The 18,328-nt window shown below is 41.5% G+C and overlaps 1 protein-coding gene across 1 annotated transcript in view; it reads left to right on the top strand.

Moving 5' to 3' along the window:
- smad4b (SMAD family member 4b) overlaps window positions 1–18,328 on the top strand; it is a 108,579-nt gene that overhangs the window by 86,234 nt on the left and 4,017 nt on the right. Inside the window, exon 11 of the mRNA XM_063042619.1 lies at window positions 9,494–9,632. Coding sequence (XP_062898689.1) covers window positions 9,494–9,632 — 139 coding nt within the window. The remainder of the gene's footprint in view (window positions 1–9,493; window positions 9,633–18,328) is intronic.

Genomic DNA, 18,328 nt, shown 5'->3' on the forward strand with positions numbered 1-18,328 from the left:
AAGCCCTAGCTCATATTACCTATCCTCATAAGACGTGCTCTCTAATGCAGGCAGCGTCTTCAATAGCTTTCAGTAGGTACATTTAATGTCAGAGAAATGTATACAATATACATTCTGAAATTCTTTTTCTTCACGGACATCCATGAAAAGAGGAGTGCCCCAAAGGGTGAATAACAGTTAAATGTTAGAACCCCAAATCCCCCCCAGCTCCCCCACCCACTTGTAAACAGCAGCAAAGCAACAACCCCCCCACTAGCAAGAAAGCATCTGCTCCCTCCACTGAGCAGTCAAGCGTGCATCAATAAAGACACAGACTTGCAGTACCCCAAAGACTACTTGTTCATCCAATAATTCGATATATTACTGGCTGTCTCTCTTCCTAATAAGGAAAAAAGAGGCCCCGTTTCACAGCAAGATGGGAGACAGAACAAAACAACTCATCGATATATGGTGTTAGAAATCTGTCTGTTGTTTTTTCTGAGCTCTGTGCCCAAAGATCTCGGGTCTCTGGGCAAACAGGCCAGCTTGCTGCTTTTGATTTTCCATGTACTCCCATGACACACCAGTTTTCTGCGTCGGGACCGACCTCGAATCCACCCACCTCCAGAGCCACGAAAATCTGCCACCCTGAAGATGTGCTAGTCTTTCAGGTTGCATCCTTGGCATATCAAAAAGCGGCTGGTTGTGAGGCCCTGAGAGTGGGTCCCATTCCCACAAAGAACTGAATCTTGTTAAATCTCCTCTGTGCCTTCATTACAGCACAGTGCAGGCCCTTTGGTGTGCTGACCTTATAAGCTGGAGTTGAAAATATAACCAGTGTGTTAATTATAGCAAAGGTATCCACAATCAATAAAATCCAGGACATAATGCTGCACGTTTATTCTCAGGTCATTAAGATACTGGAATCTTAACTCAACAAATGTGTCCTACAGAAAGCAAGAAAATCCCTTCTTGCCAAATACTTTCCTACAGTCAATCTTCAAATGCACTGGATTTCGGTTAATTGGCCACCAGTTAATCGGGGCAGCCGCTTATTTGGGGCAACTAATCAAGAAAATAGCTGGGATTCCCTTTGTTTATTTGGGAACTATGCTGCTTAATTGGGCCAAACAGTTTCTGACTACTGTCAGTTATATGCACTTGTGTGGCTGCTAGACATTACACTATGCTTAGAGCAAACAGATTTTAAATAGTGTCAGTTGAGTGTGTTTGTGTTCAAAAAGCAATGATTTTTGTCACTGATAGTTGGTGAGAAATAAACAGTAAGGCAATTCAGAACCGTTTTGTTCACTGTGGTTTCAAGCATTCATGCTTGGAGATGCCAGAAACAGTTGGGAGTGAAAATGAAAATTTGGAGATGCAATCATGAAAAACATTGTTTGAAGGCAGTCCATTATCTACAATAGGTGTCGGTGCCGATTTTGTTCATTTATAGTTGATCTAAAGAACACAGCAGCATACACTGGATGAATTTCTCCATCAATAGCTATTAGAAACTAATACAATTTTATAGTAACACACACAAATTGCTGGAGGAACTCAGCAGGTCAGGCAGCATCTATGGAAATGAATAGATGGTCAATATTCTTCAGAACGAGGAAGATGCCAGAATAAAAAGGTGGGGGGGAGGGGAAAGGTCCAGCTGGAAGGTGATAGGTGAAGCCAGGTTGTTGGGAAAGGCCAAGGGTTGAAGGAGGAGGAATCTGATAGGAGAGAAGATTGGACAGTAGGAGAAAGGGAAAGAAGAGGAGCTCAGGGAGAAGAAATTGGCAGATGAGACGAGGTAAACGGTCAGAGTGGGGGAATAAAGGAAAGGGGGAGGGGGAAATTTGATTACCAGGAGAAATCAATATTCATGCCATCATAGAAACATAGAAAACCTACAGCACAATACAGGCCCTTCGGCTCACAAAGCTGTGCCGCACATGTCCCTACCTTAGAACTACCTAGGCTTTACCCATAGCCCTCTATTTTTCTAAGCTCTATGTAGCCATCCAGGAGTCTCTTAAAAGACCCTATCATTTTGCCTCCACCACTGTCGCTGGCAGCCCATTCCATGCACTCACCACTCTGCGTAAAAAAACTTACCCCTGACATCTCCTCTTTACCTACTTCCAAGCACCTTAAAACTATGCCCTCTTGTGCTAGCCATTTCAGCCCTGGGAAAAAGCTTCTGACTATCCACACGATCAATGCCTCTCATCATCTTATACACCTCTATCAGGTCACCTCTCATCCTCCATCGCTCTAAGGAGAAAAGGCCGAGTTCACTCAACCTATCCTCATACGGCATGCTCCCCAATCCGGGCAACATCCTTGCAAATCTCCTGTGCACCCTTTCTATAGTTTCCACATCCTTCCTGTAGTGAGGTGACCAGAACTGAGCACAGTACTCCAAGTGGGGTCTGACCAGGGTCCTATATAGCTCTGACATTCCCTCTCAGCTCTTAAACTCAATTCCATGATTGATGAAGGCCAATGCACCGTATTCCACAGAGTCAACCTGCGCAGCAGCTTTGAGTGTCCTATGGACTTGGACCCCAAGATCCCTCTGATCCTCCACACTGCCAACAGGCTTACCATTAATACTATTCTGCCATCATATTTGACCTACCAAAATGAACCACCTCACATTTATCTGGGTTGAACTCCATCTGCCACTTCTCAGCCCAGTTTTGCATCCTATCAATGTCCCTTTTTTAAATCCTTTTATTAATTTTCAAGTTCATAAACATAATAACAATAGTGATACAAAGAGATTGGAATTAGCTTATTGTTAATAAACATATACAAAAAAAGACTACAAATAGTACAAGTGTAATAGACTTCCAAGCTCTTGATATAGTTAATCATGGAAAAAAAATAAAAAGAAAAGGATATTGCAAAGAAAAACCCCAAAAAACCAGGAAAAAAACTAAAAAAAATAGAACTAATGGCTAAACCCAAAAAAAAGCAAACAGAACAAAACAAGACTGAACCAATATATTAGATTGAATACATTCATTAATGTCGCCAACTCCGCTCCTCTATTCATATATTCTAAGTTAATAAAAAGGATTTGGAAAAAGTCAAACTACATCATGTGAAAATGTTGAATAAATGGCTTCCAAGTCTCTTCAAATTTAACCGAAGGATCAAAAATGACACTTCTAATTTTTTCTGAATTTAAACATGATATAGTTTGGGAAAACCATTGGAATGTAGTAGGGGGGTTGGTCTCTTTCCAATTCAATAAAATGGATCTTCTGGCCATTAGTGTAACAAATGTGATCATCCGACAGGCTGAAGAGGATAAAGATCTATGTTCCGTCATTGGCAAACCAAAAATTGCTGTAATAGGGTGGGGTTGTAAATCAAAACACAAAACTGTTGAAATAATATCAAAAATATCTTTTCAAAATTTTTCCAAGAGAGGGCAGGACCAGAACATATGAGTCAAAGAAGCCACCTCAGAGTGACATCTGTCACAAATAGGAGTTATATGGGAGTAAAAACAAGCTAGTTTATCTTTAGACATGTGGGCCCTATGCACTACCTTAAATTGTATCAGCGTATGTTTAGCACATATAGAGGAAGAACTAACTAATTGAAATATTTTTTCCCATTTCTCTATAGGTAGACGAAGTTGAAGTTCCCTTTCCCATTTATTTTTAATTTTATCAGATATACCTGACTGTATTTTCATAATTGTATCATAAATAGTTGCTATTAATCCCTTCTGATAAGGATTGAAACCTAAAATTTTGTCTATGATATCAGTAGAGTGTGAAATCGGAAAGATAGGCAGTGTGGTATTTAAAAAGTTTCTTATTTGTAAATATCTTTAAAAAAAATGGGATCTGGGCAAGTTATATTTATTAGACAACAGTTCAAAAGACATGAAACAGTTATTCAGAAATAGATCATGGAAACATGTTATACCCTTCATTTTCCATATCAAAAAGGCTTGATCCATAACAGAGGGTTGAAAAAAGATTAGATATAATAGGGCTTGATAATATGAACCAAAAAATTTTACGAAATTGGAATCATATTCCTAATGTATATTTAATTATTGGATTAACCATTTGTTTATTCAATTTAGAAAATACAAAGGGAAGTGAAGTTCCTAAAATAGAAACCAATGAAAACCCTTGTACAGAGTAATCTTTGAGGTTTACCCATTGTGGACTTGGAATTATATCCCAATCTTGTGTCCAAAATATTAAATATCAAATATTAATTGCCCAGTAATAGAATCTTAAATTCGGCAATGCTAAAAGCACCATCTTTCTTGGACCTCTGTAAATATTTTTTACTGAGCCTGGGATTTTTATTCTGCCATATACAAGAGGAAATTTTAGAATCAATAGTATCAAAAAAAGATTTAGGAATAAAAATTGATACCGCTTGAAATAAATATAAAAATATAGGTAAAATAATCATTTTAATAACATTGATTCGGCCAATCAGTGATAGAGACAATGGGGACCATTTAGTAAGCGATTGTTTAACCTGACTAATTAATGTTGAAAAATTGAGCTTGAATAGGTCCTTATGTCTCTTAACAATTTTAACCCCCAAATACGTAAAATAGTTAGTAATCAATCTGAATGGTGAACATCTATAAATGGGAACCTGCATATTTACTGGAAAAAGTTCGCTCTTACCAAGATTCAATTTGTAACCAGAAAAACTACTAAACTGAGCAAGCAAAGATAATACAGCTGGAATTGATTTCTCAGGGTTAGAAATATATAATAGTAAATCATCTGCGTATAGTGATAATTTATGTATCTCATTCCCACGAGTAATACCAAATCTGTTAGGAGAGTCACGAATAGCAATAGCTAACGGTTCCAGGGCAATATCGAATAATAATGGACTAAGAGAGCAACCTTGCCTAGTACCATGGAATAACTGAGAAAAGGGAGATCTTTGATTATTGGTAAATACTGAAGCCAAAGGAGTAAGGTATATCAGTTTAATCCACAGCAGGGAGTAGGGGTCCCAGAACAGATCCCTGAGGCACACCACTGGTCACCGACATCCATGCAGAATATGACCCGTCTACTACCACTCCTTGCCTTCTGTGGGCAAGCCATTTCTGGATCCACAAAGCAATGTCCCCTTGGATCCCCTGCCTCCTTACTTTCTCAATCAGATTGGAGGCTAAATAGACAGAATACAAGGTGTTGCTCCTCCACCCTGTAGGTGGCCTCATCTTGGTACAAGAGGAGACCATGGACCTACATGTTGGAATGGGAAGTTCTGCTTGTGGCAGATGGTGCGGAGGTGCTCGACAAAGTGGTCCCCCAATTGATGACGATGTAGAGGAGGCAGCATTGGGAGCACTGGACACAATAGATGGCCCCAGCAGATTCGCAGGTGAAGTGTTGCATCACCTGGAAAGAATGCCTGGGGCCCTGAATGGAAGTGAGGGAGGAGAGTACTGTAGTACTATTGGTAGTATTCTAATTTGTTGTGTATTTCATTGCACTACATAAAATTTGTTTCTCGATTTGTCTTTTTGATACCTTTTTAACTACTTCTATTAAACTTCCGTTGATTGGACCAAAATGTACTATCCTGATGTGTCCCAATTAACCAGAATCCATTGTATTCCTAAAATGATGGAAAATATTGCTGATATATTATACAACACTTACTAAAAATCTGTCAACAGATGTTCAATTTAAACTCAGCTGGGACCACTCAGTTCCACACCTCTTTGAAACCTTGGCCCAAACATTAATGAACTAAATTACTTACAGTGGTGAAGTGAGTGACTGCCTAGGATATGATACAGCATCTCACCTAGTGCAGTGGCATCCATTTGTCCCAAACCCCAGAACTGCACTGAAGTAATGTTGAATGTTAAAATTGGGTACTCTGAACTTAGCCAGTGTTGGTGATAACAATCCACCAATACCCACAGTATCATAGTCTCAAAAGTTGTCTAGCTGGTGAATTCTGGATGTGCTGTGTTCTGAAAAGTAATGGATACATCCCAGTCCATCACAGGTAAAGCTCTGCCCTCCACTGAATACATCTACATGGGCCACAAGAAAACAGCATCCATCATCAAGGACTCCAACCATTCAGGCCTTTGTCTCTTCTCGCTGTTGCCATCAGGAAGAAGGTACAGGAGCATCAGGACCCACACCACCAGATTCAGGCATGGTTATTACCCCTCAACCATGAGACTCTTAAACCAGAGGGGATAATTTCACTCAACTTCTCTCTCCCCAGACCTGAACTATTCCCACAACTTATCATTGAGTTCAACTTGAAATTTGATAGGGAGAAAGTAAAGTCTGACATAGCAGTATTTCAGTGGAGTAAGGGAAATTACAGTGGTATAAGAGAGGAGTTGGCCAAAGTAAATTGGAAGGAGCTGCTGGCAGGGATGTCAGCAGAGCAGCAATGGCATGCATTTCTGGGGAAAATGAGGAAGGTGCAGGACATGTGTATTCCAAAAATGAAGAAATACTCAAATGGCAAAATAGTACAACCATGGCTGATAAGGGAAGTCAAAGCTAATGTAAAAACAACAGAGAGGACATACAACAAAGCAAAAGTTAGTGGGACGATAGAGGATTGGGAAGTTTTTAAAAGATTTGATAGAGGTATATAAAATTATGATGGGTATAGATAGAGTGAATGCAAGCAGGCTTTTTCCACTGAGACAAGGGGAGAAAAAACCAGAGGACATGGGTTAAGGGTGAGGGGGGAAAAGTTTAAAGGGAACATTAGGGGGGGCTTCTTCACACAGAGAGTGGTGGGAGTATGGAATGAGCTGCCAGACGAGGTGGTAAATGCGGGTTCTTTTTTAACATTTAAGAATAAATTGGACAGATACATGGATGGGAGGTGTATGGAGGGATATGGTCCGTGTGCAGGTCAGTGGGACTAGGCAGAAAATGGTTCGGCACAGCCAAGAAGGGCCAAAAGGCCTGTTTCTGTGCTGTAGTTTCTATGGTTTCTATACAGAGATTAACTAAAAGAATAATTAGAAGGGAAAAGATAAAAATACGAAGGCAAGCTAGCAAGTAATATCAAAGTGGGTAGTAAAAGCTTTTTCAAGTATGTAAAAAAAAATAAGAGATGAGAGTGGATGTAGGACCGCTAGAAAATGAGGCAGGAGAAATAATAATGGGGGACAAGGAGATGGCAGATGAAGTAAATGAGTATTTTGCATCACTAGCAGTGTGCCAGATGTTGCAGTGCGTGAAGGAAGAGAAGTGGGGGTGCGGTTACTATTACAAGGAAGCAGGTGTTCAAAAAGCTGAAAGACCTGAGGTTCCATAAGTCACCCAGACCAGATGAACTGCACCCCAGGGTTCTGAAAGAAGTAGCATTAGAGATTGTGGCGGCATTAGCAATGATCTTTCAAAAATTATTGGACTCTGGCATGGTGCCAGAGGACTGGAAAGGAGGAAGGTAGCAGAAAGGAAATTATAGACCAGTTAGCTTGACCCTAGTGGTTGGGAAGATGTTAGAGTCAATTGTTAAGGATGAGGTGATGGAGTACTTGATCACACAGGATCAGATAGGACAAAGTCAGCATGGTTTCCTTAAGGGAAAATCATGTTTGATGAACCTGTTGGAATTCTTTGAGGAGATTACAAGTAGGATAGATAAAGGGGATGCAGTGGATGTTGCATATTTGGACTTTCAGAAGGTGTTTGACAGGAGTCGGTGTTGAGACCACTTCTTTTTATGCTGTATATAAATGATTTAGATAATGAAATGGCTTTTTTGCTACGTTTGCAGATGATACAAAGACTGGTGAAAAATCAGGTAGTGTTGAGGAAACAGGTAGGAAGCAGAAGGACTTAGGTGAGGAGAATGGGCAGGAAAGTGGCAAATGAAATATAATGCTGGAAAGTGCATGGTGATGCACTTTGGTAGTAGAAATAAATGTGCGGACTATTTTCTAAACAAGGAGAAAATTCCAAAATCTGAGATGCAAAGGGACTTGTGAGTCCTTGTGCAGAACATCCTAATGGTAAACTTGCAGGTTGAGTCGGTGGTGAGGAAGGCAAATGCAATGTTAACGTTCATTTGAAGAGGTCTAGAATACAAGAGCAGGGATGTGATGCTGTGGCTTTATAAGGCACAGGTGAGGCCTCACCTTGAGAATTGTGTACAGTTTTGGGTTCCTCATCTTAGACGAGATGTGCTGGCATTGGAGAGGGTCCAGAGGAGGTTCACAAGGATGATTCCAAGAATGAAAGGGTTATCATACAAGGAACGTTTGATGGCTCTGGATCTGTATTCACGAGAATTTAGAAGGATGAGGGTGGATCTCATTGAAACTTTTCGAATGTTGAAAGGCCTAGGCAGAGTAGATGTGGAAAGGATGTTTCCCGTGGTGGGAGAGTCTAGGACAAGAATGCATAGCCTCAGGAGTTAGAGGGGTGTCCATTTAAAATTGAGGTGCAGAGAAAGTTCTTTAGCCAGAGGGTGGTGAATTTGTGGAATTTGTTGCCACATGCAGCTGTGGAAGCCAGGTCGTTGGGTGTATTTAAGGCAGGGATTGATAGGTCAGGGAGAAGGCAGGAAAATGGGGTTGAGGAGGAGAAAAAAAAGTATCAGCCATGATTGAATGGTGGAGCAGACTTGATGGACCAAATGGCCTAATTCTGCTCCTATGTCTTTTGGTCTTATGGACTCACATTCAAGGACTATTCATCTCTTGTTCTTGATTTATTGCCTGTCTCTCTGCCCTTGTTAACTCCTAAGATCCTGAGGGCTGTGCTGTCTGGAGATTAGCCTCCTGGCTTTTAGATCCGGGTAGGTCTGGAAGCCCCTCAGAATATGTAGATTTTGGATGAGCATCTACAGTCACCTTGAAGACCCACCAACAGACAACCCTTTAGGCAAACAACATACTCGACTCATGTGATTGCACTACTACTATAACTATCATTACTGTACCAACAACAACTACAATTACAAAATGACAAAGAGTCATACTGTGGGTTGAGTGGACAGCCAGAGACATTGTCCCAGGGTAGAAATGGCTAATAAAAGGAGTCACAAGTTTTAATGTGTTTGGGTGAAAGTCTAGGGGGATGTGAGGTAGGTTTTTTTATACAGACTGGTTGGTGTGTGGAATGCCCTGCCGGGGTTGCGGTAAAGGCAGATACATTAGAGACATTTAAGAGACTCTTAGACAGGCACATGGATGAAAGAAAAATGGAGAGCCATATAGGAGGGAAGAGTTTGGTGAGCTTAGAGCAGGTTAAAAAGACAGTGCAACATCATGGACTGAAGGCCCTGTACTGTGTGATGTTGCGTTCTATGTTCTATATACCAGATGCAAAATACGAACACGACCTTGGAGTTTGTCTTCATGTGTTGATAATTTATGTGGGCTTTGAATGTTGGATGTGCATGGGAACAGTTTCCTCATAAAGGCCAAAAGGATCTTTTCTAAATATATTTTGAAGTCTTGTCCAATCCTGATGTATAGTCACTTTAAAATCCATGTTTTTTTGTGTTTCAGGTGTTTGATTTGCGTCAGTGTCACCGCCAAATGCAACAGCAGGCTGCCACGGCTCAGGCTGCGGCTGCTGCCCAGGCCGCAGCTGTTGCTGGAAATATTCCTGGACCAGGTTCAGTGGGCGGGATTGCCCCAGCCATCAGTAAGTAACGATGCCAGCCAGCATCTTTGTTCTTCACAAAATTCACAGCGTGGTACATACAGAGCCATTGATTTAGTCATAGGGTCATAGTGTTCTGCAGCACAGAAACAGGCCTGGTCTTTAGCTGAGTCCCATCTACCTGACCCAGACCATAGCCCTCCACACCTCTCCCATCAAAAGTACATTTATTATCAAAGTATGTATGCAGTATACAACTCGAGATTTGTCTTCCTGTGGACAGCCACGAAACAAAGAAACAGCATGGAACCCCTTCAATGACAACATCAAACACCCAGTGTTCAAAAAAAGAACAAATTGCGCCAATGGCAAAAAGTGAGCGAATAACACACAGAGTATTACACGCCAAACCACAGAGTCATTAAAACAGTCTAAGAATGTTCAATTTAGTTCAGTTCAGTTCAAAGTACCGCTGTGTCATTCATTGAATGCAGGCTGCAGAGCCAGTGCATCATGATCAAAGTTGTATAAAATAGCAATTAAAAAATGGAGTATCCATGTACATACTTATCCAAACTTCTCTTAAATATTGCAGTTGAATCTGCATCCACCACTTCTGCTGGCAGCTCATTCTACATTCTTACCATGCTCTGAGTGAAGTGGTTCTCAGATTTCCCTTCAGTATTCACCTTTTATCCTTGACCTATGTTCTTTAGTTTGACCCAACCTCAGTGGAAAAAGCCTGCATGCATTCAACCTATCTATACCCTTCATAATTTTGTATACCCCTATCAAATCTTTCCTCAATCTCCTACGCTGCAGGGAATAAAGTCCGAACCTGTTCAACCTTTCCCAAGTGTAAATTTTCTCTGTACTTGTTCAATCTTATTCATATCTTTCTTGTAGATAGGTGACCAGAACTACATACACTAGTCCAAATTAGGCCTCTCTAATGTCTTATCCAAAACATCCCAACTCCTGTACTTAGTACATTGATTTTTAAAAGCCGGTGTGCTAAAAGCTTTCTTGACAACCCTATCTACCTGTGATGCCACTTTCAAGGAAAAATTAATCTGTATTCCTTGATCCCTCTGGTCTTTCTCACTCCTCAGTGCCCTACCACTCACCATATAAGACCTATCCTGATCGGTCCTCTCAGAGTGCAACACCTCACACGTCTCCAATAAATACTGTTTTTCAGCCCGTTTTCCCTACTGGTTCAGATCACCCTTGAAGATGTGATAGTCTTTCTTCTGTCCATTTCGCCTCCAGTCTTGCTGTCATCTGGAAATTTGCTGATCTAATTTTCTACATTATTATCTAAATTATTAATTTAGCTATCAAATGAAAACAGATGCACTGATTCATGTGGCACAAAACTAGTCATAGGTCTCCAATCAAAGAGGCAACCATTTAGTTCCACTGTTTGGCTTCTCCGGTTAAACTAACGTTGAATTCAGCTGACCACTTCATCTTGGAAAAAAATGATTTTTTTTGATGAAGTAACAAAACAAATTGATAAAGATAGAGTGGTGGATGTGGTGTATATGGATTTTAGTAAGCTGTTGGACAAGGTTCCCCATAGAAAGTCATCAGGCATGGGATCCCGGGAAATTTGGCTGTTTGGATTCTGTTAGCTTGCCGATAGAAGGCAGGTGATGGTAGTAGATGGAAAATATTCTGTCTGGAAGTCAGTGACTAAGTGTTCTGCAGGGATCTGATATTTGTGTCTTTTTATAACTGACTTGGGTGAGGAAGTGGAAGGGTGGGTTGGTAAGTTTGCAGATGAAACAAAGATTGGTGGTTTTGTGGACAGTGTCAAAGATTGTTGTAGGTTACAATGGAACAGGATGCATAACCTGTCTGAGAAGTGGCAGTTAGAGCTCATTACAGAAAAGTGTGAGGTGATTCACAGGTGAAATTTGAAGGCAGTGTACGGGGTTAATAGCAGGATTCTTACCACTATGGTGGAACAGAAGGATCTTGGGGTCCTTGTCCATAGATCCCTCAAAGTTTCCTTGCAAGTTGATAGGGTGAATAAACTCTTCCCGGGCTTCCATCTGGGTGTAGATATAGATTTAACCAAGGTTTTGATGCCAAACTCTGCCGTCTTCAACAGGAATGATGCCTAGGCATGTGTAGTCCGGTGGCATATGTACCCCAGTTGCTTGTCCCTCCTGATTAGTTAGTCCTCATCCAATCAGGTTTCCACTGTCCCACCTTGCACACAATTGAATTGCATTTCTTACTTGGAGTGAGACCTTTGCTTTTGAAATTGAAAGTGTACGTCCGACCTATTTCGACATGTGACATATTACATGGGATTTGTTTTAGACGTTTGTCATCCTAACAGTAAGTTAAGTACCAGAGGGGATAACTTCAGCCATCCAGCTCTGTCCAGAATATTGAAGGATGTTCAATAAACTGTGTAAGTGTAAATCATTTGTAGGGATAGATTTGGGGACAAAGGGTGGTCAGATTAGGATTTAGAGACAGGGATGTGGAGAAGTAAGGTGGTAGGATTAGAGTTTCAGGACAGGTTCTTGGGGGAGTTAGAGGACAGGCTCCACATTTGAAGACCAGGTGGACAGGTGATGAAGAACATCAGTGGATGTCTGGCTATTCCAGGTCAGTGGGACCCCGGATCAGATGTGCATGCGAGCAGGAGGCATGGGAAGCCAGTTGATCAGCAAGCCCAGAGTTCGAACCTGGATTATGTCACTGGCTTGTCTAGGTGTTGATGCTGATTTCTGAAGCCCATAGGTTAATCAAAAGTCTGGAACTCAAAAGTCGGATGGCTAGAGGCCTGTCTTTGATTTGGAGGGCTGCTGTGTGTGCGGGTGGGTAGGAGGGATGAATAGGGTTTGTTTTGCAGCTTGTTGTGTTGTGTTTTATTGTCTTCTGTGTTGTTCTGCCGACCATTGTGGGGATGCTGTGTTGGCACCAGGATGTGTGGTATCACTAGGGAGCATGGTGACGTAGTGATTAGCATGACACTTCGGAATTTGTAGTAAAAATCCCTTGTCATCTGTAAGGATTTCAAGTTCAATTGTCACTGACTACCCATGTATACAGCCAAATGAAAGAGAGTTACTCCAGGGCAAAGTTGTAAAACACATTACCAGCGGTCATACACAGCACAAGACACTTATAGCACATATAAGATAGCAGTAAAGTAAACTTACAGTCTCAGAAAAAATATAGTCCAAGTCCTTGAGTCCATAAATGTTGCAGCAGTCTGCAGTCAAACACATGTCTTCTGCCAAGCTATCACAGGAGGGCAGCACCAACCAAGCTTGGACACCGCACCACACTGCCCCCAGTACTCCAGTGGAGTGCACAGACTCCAACGTCTGTCTCCTGGGCAGCTGTAAATAGGTGACACCACAGCTTGAGGCCCAGTCCTCGCTACGACCAAGGCCACACTGCTGTCCGCTGATAAATCAGTGAGTCGGACTTTCAGCATTCCACATTAAAAATGTTCACAAGAAACATAATCTGTATGTCCTCCCTGTAAACAAGTGGGTTTCCTGCCACAGTCCAAAGGTGTACTGGTTAGTTGGTTTATTGTGATTGTAAGTTGTCCTGTGATTAGCCTAGGGGTAAATTACTGAGTTGCTGGGTGGCATGGTTTGAAGGGCTGGAGGTGCTTGCTCTGTGCTGTATCTCTTAATAAAAGAAAGAAATAAACTTGTGGGCTTTCCTCAACACATCCTTTGGTTGTTAACACAAATGACACATCACAATATGTTTTGATGTACTGTACCACGTGAAAAATGAATCTGTGGTAACCAAGTAAACTGGAACTAAAATCATCTCATTATTATTTCTGCTGAAGTAGGAATGCTACTAAAATGGTATTCATTTCCAGTATTCAAAGACATTTGAATATTTGAGCTATAGGCATTCAGATGATAGAACATTAGCAAAATCAATATACATAATATAGGTTGAGTACCCCTTATCCGAAAATCCAGAAGTTTTTTTGAGTGCTGACATGACGTAACAATGGAAAATTCCACATGGTGCTGGGAAGGTTCCCAGGCAATGCACAGGTCTCTGTGGATCACAGACAGTTCTGAAAAATGACCTCATGTATGTAATGAACAGAAGTACATACAGTAGAAACACTGCATAAAGCAAAAAAATGAAGATCTCAAATATGTATTGGAAGAGTGGATTCATCTGTGTTGTGAACATATGCCGCTTTATAGTATGCTGATCACGAAACAAAGATCTATTGTGATGAAGTGAAAATTGAAGATAATTAGGAATATTCAGCAGACTGGTTGCAGAAGTCTAAGAAAAGGCATGGCAATAAGTTTTTCAGGACTTTAAAAAATTTTAAAGATAAAGTGTTTGATAATCGTAGAGCAGCTGAGAAATTCATTGATGAGTTTGCCAAGATGGTTGCTGATGAAAATCTAACACAGAACAAGTTAACAATGCTGTCTGTTTTATACCTTACATAAAACCTTAAAGTAAAATATAAATAGTGTACTGCAACTTAATCAAAACGTTGCTGTTGTTTGTTGTTCAACTGCTGATTCAGGTATTCTCCCCATGATGCTTTGCTGCTTTTGTTACCCTGCATATATTATATTCCAAATTTTTTTTAAAAATCCACGGTTGGAAAGTTCCAGTCCCAAACATTTCAAACAAGGGGTACTCAAGTTGTATTAGTTTATTGATGTAGACATGGAATGGAATATTGTGCCAGACAGCCTTCACGACAATCCTTTTGGAATTTGGCTAATCTGGCAGAGATTTTGAATTCCTTCAGTGTTTATTTCTAACAATCATAGACCATAAGACATAGGAGCAGAATCCATTGAGCCTGCATTACGGCTGATATGTAATCCCCCTCAACCCAATTCTCCTGCCTTCTCCCGGTGGCCTTTGGCGCCCTGACTAATCAAGAACCTGTCGAGCTCCACTTTAAATATACCTGGAGATTTGGCCTCCAAAGCCATCTGTGTCAATAAATTCCACAGATTCATTACCTCTGACTTAAAGAAATTCTTTTTCATCTCTGTTCTAAATGGATGTCCCGCTATTCTGAGGCTATGCCCCTCTGGTCCTAGACTCATTCACTGTAGGAAATATCCACTCCACACCCACTCTATCTAGGCCTTTCAGTATTTGATAGGTTTCATTGAGATCCCCCATAATTCTCTACATTCCAGCAAGCACAGGTCCAGAGACATCAAACATTCCTCATATGTTAACCCTTTCATTTTTGTGAATATCCTCTGGACCCTCTCCAATCCCAGCACTTTTTCTTTCAGTTACACCCAGTTAATTACGACTCAAATGTTTATTATCATTCTTCAGTACACAGGTGTAAAGGAGAACAAAATGATTGTTACTCTGGATCTGATGCTCCATAGAAAAAATTCATTGAGCATAAAAAACACAATTAAGAAAACATGATAAATATAAATACACAAGAGTAGCTTATATACACTCAGTGGCCATTGGGTGTATATAAACAAGTAATTGTCTGCTGATGTAGCCCTTCCACTTCAAGGTTCGACATGTGTGTTCAGAGATGCTCTTCTGAACACCACTGTTGCATCATGTGGTTATTTGAGTTACTGTCACCTTCCTCTCAGCTTGAACTGGTCTGGCTATTCTCCTCTCTGATCTCTATCATTAACAAGGCATTTTTGCCTGCAGAACTGCTGCTGACTGGATGTTTTTTTCTGCTTTTCGCATTATTCACTGTAAACTCTAGAGACTGTTGTGCATGAAAATCTCAGGAGACCAGTAGCTTCTGAGATATTCAATCCACCCCATCTGGCACCAACAATCATTCCACAATCAAAGCCACTCAGATCACATTTCTTCCCCATTCTGATGTTTGTGTAATGCCCTGGATCATATTTTTACTGCTATGCTGTATGTATTTCATTTTGGTAGTTCTGTAAGAGCAGCTTGTTTGGGTTACTGTTGAAGATAAGGGATGATGTGGAGTGTGTGCCATCCAATTAGCGGGGGGTTTTCTTGGTGTGGGACAATAAGGTTGGTCTTGGACTTTTGGTGGGTGGGAAATGAAGAGACAAGACGCTGGGGAGAACTGATCGTAGCGTACGATCCGGTGGGAGACCCGTTTGTTCGAGATGGATTGTGAGCGATGTTTGGAAGGTGGTGTGGGCATTCACGTTGACGAGGGCCCAGCTCGTGAGTGACAGAGAAGTTCAAGATGACTTCCGACTTGTCCACATTTCAGTGGGCCCTCAAATTAGAACGGGCCCTTTTCTTTTTGTTATTCTTTATATAACTCTCGGTTCGGCTCGCGGCTTAATCTCGGGGAAGACAGCCCTCGGCCCGGCCAAACTTAAGAAATCTTGTATGGGTGAATGCTGCGCAATTTGTCCCATTACAAATCAGTACCACTAAATAACAAACAGTACACAATATGTGATTAAACGATTGAGCTTCATAATTCTTAATCCGACTCTATGGTTAGTAAAAAAACTAAAAAAAAAAGAAAAGGGCCCATTCTCATGAAACAGTCTAATGCGCAACGTTGGAGCTCACGGTTCAGTCCACTGGTTTCCCGTCGATCTCCTCTGAACATAGCCGACCCTCGGACCCTCGGTCCATGTCCATTCCGTCTGGCGGTCTACCAACTCTCTCCATTCTCATCTTCTCTCATCTCTCCTCAGCAAAAGACTGCAGAATTGCTGCTCCTAGACCCACAAGAAAGAACAACATCCCTCTCATTGGATAGCCCCACATTCCAAAGCCCTGTTATAGGAATGTAAGAACATAAGAAATAGGAGCAGGAGTAGGCCATCTGGCCCATCATGCCTGCCCTGCCATTCAATAAGATCATGGCTGATCTGTCCGTAAGCTCAGCTCCATCTACCTGCCTTTTCCCCATAACCCTTAATTCCCCTACTATGTAAAAATCTATCTTAAATATACCTAGCGAAGAAGCCTCAACTGCTTCCCTGGGCAGAGAATTCCACAGATTCACCACTCTCTGGGAAAAACAGTTTCTCCTCATCTCCGTCCTAAATCTTCTCCCCTGAATCTTGAGGCAATGTCCCCTAGTTCTAGTCTCACCTACCAATGGAAACAACTTTCCTACTTCTGTCTTATCTATCCCTTTCAAAATTTTGTATGTTTCTATAAGATCCCCTCTCATTCTTCTGAACTCCAGAAAGTATAGTCCCAGGAGACGCAATCTCTCCTCATAGGTTAACCTGTTCATCTCTGGAATCAACCTGGTGAACCTCCTCTGCACTGCCTCCAAAGCCAGTATGTCCTTCCTCAAGTATGGAGACCAGAATTGTACACAGTACTCCAGGTGCGGCCTCACCAGTACCCTGCATAATTGCAGCATGACCTCCCTGCTCTTGAATTAATCCCTCGAGCAATAAAGGCCAACATTCCGTTTGCCTTCTTAATAACCTGTTATACCTGCAAGCCAACTTTTTGCGATTCATGAACAAGCACTCCCAAGTTCCTCTACATAACAGCATGCTGCAATCTTTCACTATTTAAATAATAACCTGCTCTTCTATTATTCCTTCCAAAGTGGATGATCTCACATTTACCAACGTTGTATTCCATCTGCCAGACCTTGGCCCACTCACTTAACCTATCTATATCCCTCTGCAGACTCTCCACATCCTCTGTACAATTTGCTTTTCCACTCAGTTTAGTGTCATAAGCAAATAACAAAGACGCCATTTTAATTAGCCTCCGCGGTAACATAAAAGTCGAAACCCCCTTACACTACGCTACACTCAGTCCCCATCCAAATCATCAATGTAAATGGTAAACAGCTGCAGGCCCAGCACTGACCCCTGCGGCACCCCACTCGCCACTGACTGCCAACCGGAGAAACACACATTTATACCAACTCTCTGCCTTCTATTGGTTAACCAATCCACTATCCATGCCAGTACACTTCCTCTGACTCCATGCATCCGTATCTTATTTATAAGTCTTTTGTGCAGCACCTTATTGAATGCCTTCTGGAAATTCAAGTATGTGACATCCACCTGTTCCCCTCTATCCACTGCACTCATTATGTCCTCAAAGAACTCCAGTAAGTTTGTCAAACAGGACCTGCCCTTTCTGAATCCCTGATGCATCTGTCTAATGGAACCACTCCTTTCTAAATGTTTCGCTATTTCTTCCTTAATGACAGCTTCAAGCATTTTCTCGACTACAGATGTCAAGCTAACTGGCCTGTAGTTGTCCATCTTTTGCCTACATCCTTTTTTAAAAAGTGGCGTGACATTTGCTGTCTTCCAATCTGCTGGGACCTTCCCAGAGTCTAGAGAGTTTTGGTAAATGATTACCAACGCGTCTACTATAACCTCCGCCAATTCCCTCAGCACCCTGGGATACATCCCCTCAGTCATAACCCAGACGTTGCTGCTACAGAGAAACCATTACATTAGCAGCGAAACCTTACAGCACGTTAATTTGCTAATCCTTTGGTTAAGTTAAGATTCATAAATATAATTCCCTTAATTGTATAACTGCCTGTTATTTCGTGGCACCAATTTGTAACAGGGTAGCAAGTTACGCAGCATCCCCACAAACTGGGGTGTGGGTTGAGAGTGTCTCAATCTCATGAGTTTGGCAGTGCTGGAGGTTGCCCTCCCTAGACTTATGCAGCCAAGGACACCAGAGGGCTTCTTTGGGTCTGAACAACAACTGAACCGCTTGACCATGTCTGCATACTTTTATGTATTGAGTTACTGCCACATGAT

Source organism: Mobula hypostoma, chromosome 3 (genome assembly GCF_963921235.1).
Source record: "Mobula hypostoma chromosome 3, sMobHyp1.1, whole genome shotgun sequence".
Lineage (NCBI taxonomy): Eukaryota > Metazoa > Chordata > Chondrichthyes > Myliobatiformes > Myliobatidae > Mobula > Mobula hypostoma.